The following is a 3791-nucleotide window of genomic DNA, read 5'->3' on the forward strand; positions in this document are numbered from 1 at the left end:
AGCAGCCACTGCACTCCAGTCTGAGCGACAGAGTGAGACTCCAACTCAAAAAAAAAAAAGTTGGCAACTAACATTAAATTTTTTTTTTTTTTGAGTCCGAGTCTCACTCGGTCATCCAGCTGGAGTGCAGTGGCACACTTATAGCCACCATAGCCTCAACCCTCTGGGTTCAGCCTCCCAAATAGCTGTGACTACAGGCATGTACCAGCACACCCGGTTAATTTTTCTATTTAGTGTAGAGATGAAGTTTCACCAAGTTGCCCAGGCTGGTCTCGAATCCCTGGGCTCAGGTAATCCTTTCGCCTCCACTTCCCAAAGTGCTGGGATTACACAAGCTACCATGCTTGCTCTGATACACAATTTTTGAAAACAGCTCGTGGGCTGGATGAGACTCATCTGGTGTCCAGTCCTGGGGTTACCAGGGGTGGGGATGTGGGAGACGTGGGAGACAGGAGCAGGGCAGGTGGGAATATAGACCTCTTGGACCGGTGCCAGGAAAGGCAAAAAATGGGCCCAGAGCACCCTCCTGGGGGCCTTGCACGTGCTGGCAGGGTGGGGAGCTTACACTGGTCTAGGGGAGGGGGCACACTGCCCTTCACCCACGGCGTGTGGTCATCCACGATGTTGATGGTGATGTTGGGGTGCCAGTGCGAGATCACCTCCACAGGCCCATAGTCCTCGGCCCTCTGGGGAGAGATGGAGGGTGGCCTCAGGTGGGTGGAGGTGCCCGAAACATCGGCCTCTGCTCACCTCCTCCCCAGTGCCCCAGGACAACCCTGACAGCAGGACATCAGCCACCACATGGCTGCTGGTGGAGGGCTCACCTGGGTCTGTGGATTCCACCACCCAGGATGCACCTGACTTGCAGAGCATAAGACCGAGGCCGCAGAGGTAGAGACGGGCCTGGGTGGCAGCCAGGCTGCAAAGCCCAACCTCACAACAGCAGGCTCCACACCTGCCCAGGGGGACACAACCCTGCTGAGAGGCAGGTTAACTCCCACAGGACCCCAGTCCACCAGGGGTGACAGCAATTACACGTACATCCTGTGATTCCCACTAGAGACGCATTCTTGTGTGCCTGCTCGGTGCCAGCTGAGCCCGGGCTCTGGCTGTGAACCCTGGCTCTGCCACTTCCTGGCTGAGACTTCGGGCAATGTCCTATCTGAAACAGGACTGGTGACAGAGCTCCCTCCCAGGTTGGCAAGAGGCTTGCAGCGCGAGCACTGAGCACGCACTCCACAGCACTGGCTCTGAGAACCCCTGTCAGAGCAGCCAACTCTCAGGCCATTTCCCAGAGTGGGAAGCTGAGGCTCAGGGAGGGGAAGAGCTGGACGAGGCCCACGGGCGGCTCAGCATGGTGGCAGGGAAAGCGTGGTGGCCTGGTGCCAGGCTGTGCTCCTGGTTACCTTGATCATTTCTGGGTCGGCTTCGGTCTCTCCCGTCAGCAGGTTCTTGGTTTTCTGAAATCGCCTGCGCTTGTATTTGTTGATCACTGTGGGCAGGAGGCAGGGAGGGGGCAGATGTGAGGCCCATCGGCGCCTGCCCACAACCACTGCTCAGTCGCCCAGCTTCCACTGTGCACGTCCCTGCTGAGCATGACGCAGCCTGAAATGACTGCACTCCCTCACAGGTCCCAGCCAGTCCGGCTCTCCGTCATACCAGGATACCCCATCACCACCCTGCCCCGGGCCTGAGCCTGAAGTCTAGCCCACCTTCTCCAGAATCCACTTGGTCCATTCCATCAGCCCACCAGGGGACACCCCTCCACACACGCCTCAAACCCAACCACTTCTCCCACCTCCAGGGACCCCCACCGGGACAGTCACAGGGCTCCCTCCTGGATGGCAGCAGCTCCCTCTCACTGGCCTTCCAGTGGCCACTCCTGCCCCTGTGAGCATCTCCCCACAGGCAGCTGGTGATGCTTTTATGTATTTATGTTTTTGAATTGGAGATGAGGTCACCCAGTTTGGAGTGCAGCGGCATGCTCATGGCCACCGCAGCCTCTACTTGCTGGGCTCAGCCTTCCAAGCAGCTGGAACTACAGGCACGCGCTACCACACTCGACTAATTTTTTTGGATTTCTTGTAGAGATGAGGTCTTCCCAAGTTGCCCAGGCTGGTCTCAAACCCATGGGCTCAGGCAGTCCTCTCACCTTGGCCTCCCCAAATGCTGGGATTATAGGTGTGAGCCACCACGCCCAACCTATTCTTTTTATTTTATTTTTTAAACAGAGATGACGGAGTCTTGCTATGTTGCCTAGGCTGGTCTTGACCTCCCAGCTTCAAGCAATCCTCCTGCCTCCACCTCCTGAAGTTCTGGGATTATAGATGTGAGCCACTGTGTCTAGCCTATTTTTTGTTCTACAAGAAAAATTTAAATGACTCCTCTGGCTTGTGTCCTCTCTCCACAGGATGGTCCTACTCTAAGAATGATGATGGTTGCCCTTTGGGGAGTAGGGATTTTTCCGATCCCATGCTCCCTTTCATCCCAAAGCTGGCAGAGAGCTAACTCCAGGTCCCTCTGTGTAGCTGCTCTGAGGGGTCCCAGCTCCAAGACTAGGGAGGGAGGCCTGGAAGGTCCTGGTGGGCTTCTTAAGTTCACTGGCTGCAAAGCCCATCTTATAGACCACACTGCTGTCTGTCACACTGACTGTGAGCAACAACTCTACCACATAGTGACACAGGTCACATTCAGCAGAGACAAACCCCCAGGAAATATGGCATGGATTGGGGTCAACAGGATGATCAGGAGGTCATCAGATGGGGGTAAAGAGAACGCAAGCCTACAGCCAACCCCTAGGCAGTTTAACCCAGGCCCCTGACATACCCCTTGCAGGCAGGCCACAGCCCTCGGGCCACCTCTGCCCACTTCTTCCAAGATCCCACCACAGCGAGGCCAGGCAGGTGAGGCACCCTACAGAGCACACCCCACAGACATGCTTACGAGAACAGCAGGCAGCAGACTCCAGGAGACTTTTCCAAGTCCGTGTTGGGCAAAGACACGGGGTCACTAACTTTTTATTTCATCCAGTGTAGGTGAAAACAAAACGATTATCATCCTTTAGGATGTTTTATACCAAAGGAAGTAGGAAAGACCCAGCTCCTATAAATAGAATTACGGCTGTTCCGGCACCACCCAGAAACAGTCAGATGAATCTTCAGTCAATCCACAGGGGCCGTCTGAACAGTCTCAGTAAAATAAAAGCTGGGTGGAGTACACGCACTTCACTTCAGGAGAGCAGAGGCTTTCCGAGGGGGCCGTGCTCCAGACACACTGGAAAGGGTAGAACCAGGGATATCTACGGCTGCCAATCAGCAGACGGCAGATGCAAGGAAAAGTCACAAAGGGGCTAGCCAGGTGTGGTAGCACACACTGCAGTTCCAGCTACTTGGAAGGCTGAGGCGGAAGGATGGCCAGAGCCCAGCAAGTCAGCGCTGGGGTGACCATCAGCGTGTGCCACTGCACTCCAGCCTGGGCAATGGAGTGAGACTCCAACTCAAAAAAAAAGTCACAAAGAGCCAGACAAGCAAAACATGACAATCATTAACCTCCCAGAAAACAAGAAGGGGGACAGTGCTACGGTTGAATGGCTGTCCCTTCCAAGACCAATGATGGAATTTATTTATTTATTTATTTATTTACTAAGTAGGAGTCTTACTCTGTCGCCCAGGCTGGAGTGCAGTGGCACGCTCACAGTCACTGCAGTCTCGACCTGCTGGACTCAGGCGATCCTTCTGCCTCAGCCTTCCAAGTAGCTGGAATTACAGGCACGCGCTACCACGCCCAGCTAA

At 55.0% G+C, this 3791-nt stretch overlaps 1 protein-coding gene across 3 annotated transcripts in view; it reads right to left on the reverse strand.

The window, feature by feature from the left end:
- The window catches only part of CLPTM1 (CLPTM1, transmembrane protein), a 35701-nt gene that overhangs the window by 6144 nt on the left and 25766 nt on the right, over window positions 1-3791 (reverse strand). For all 3 annotated transcript variants that reach the window (XM_021709230.1, XM_008051778.1, XM_008051779.2), the window contains 2 exons: window positions 1407-1492; window positions 566-686 (listed from right to left, as the gene is read on the reverse strand). In XM_021709230.1, the coding sequence (XP_021564905.1) occupies window positions 566-686; window positions 1407-1492 (207 nt within the window). The remainder of the gene's footprint in view (window positions 1-565; window positions 687-1406; window positions 1493-3791) is intronic.

Source organism: Carlito syrichta, unplaced genomic scaffold (genome assembly GCF_000164805.1).
Source record: "Carlito syrichta isolate Samal-C Ts95f unplaced genomic scaffold, Tarsius_syrichta-2.0.1 Scaffold67556, whole genome shotgun sequence".
Classification (NCBI taxonomy): domain Eukaryota; kingdom Metazoa; phylum Chordata; class Mammalia; order Primates; family Tarsiidae; genus Carlito; species Carlito syrichta.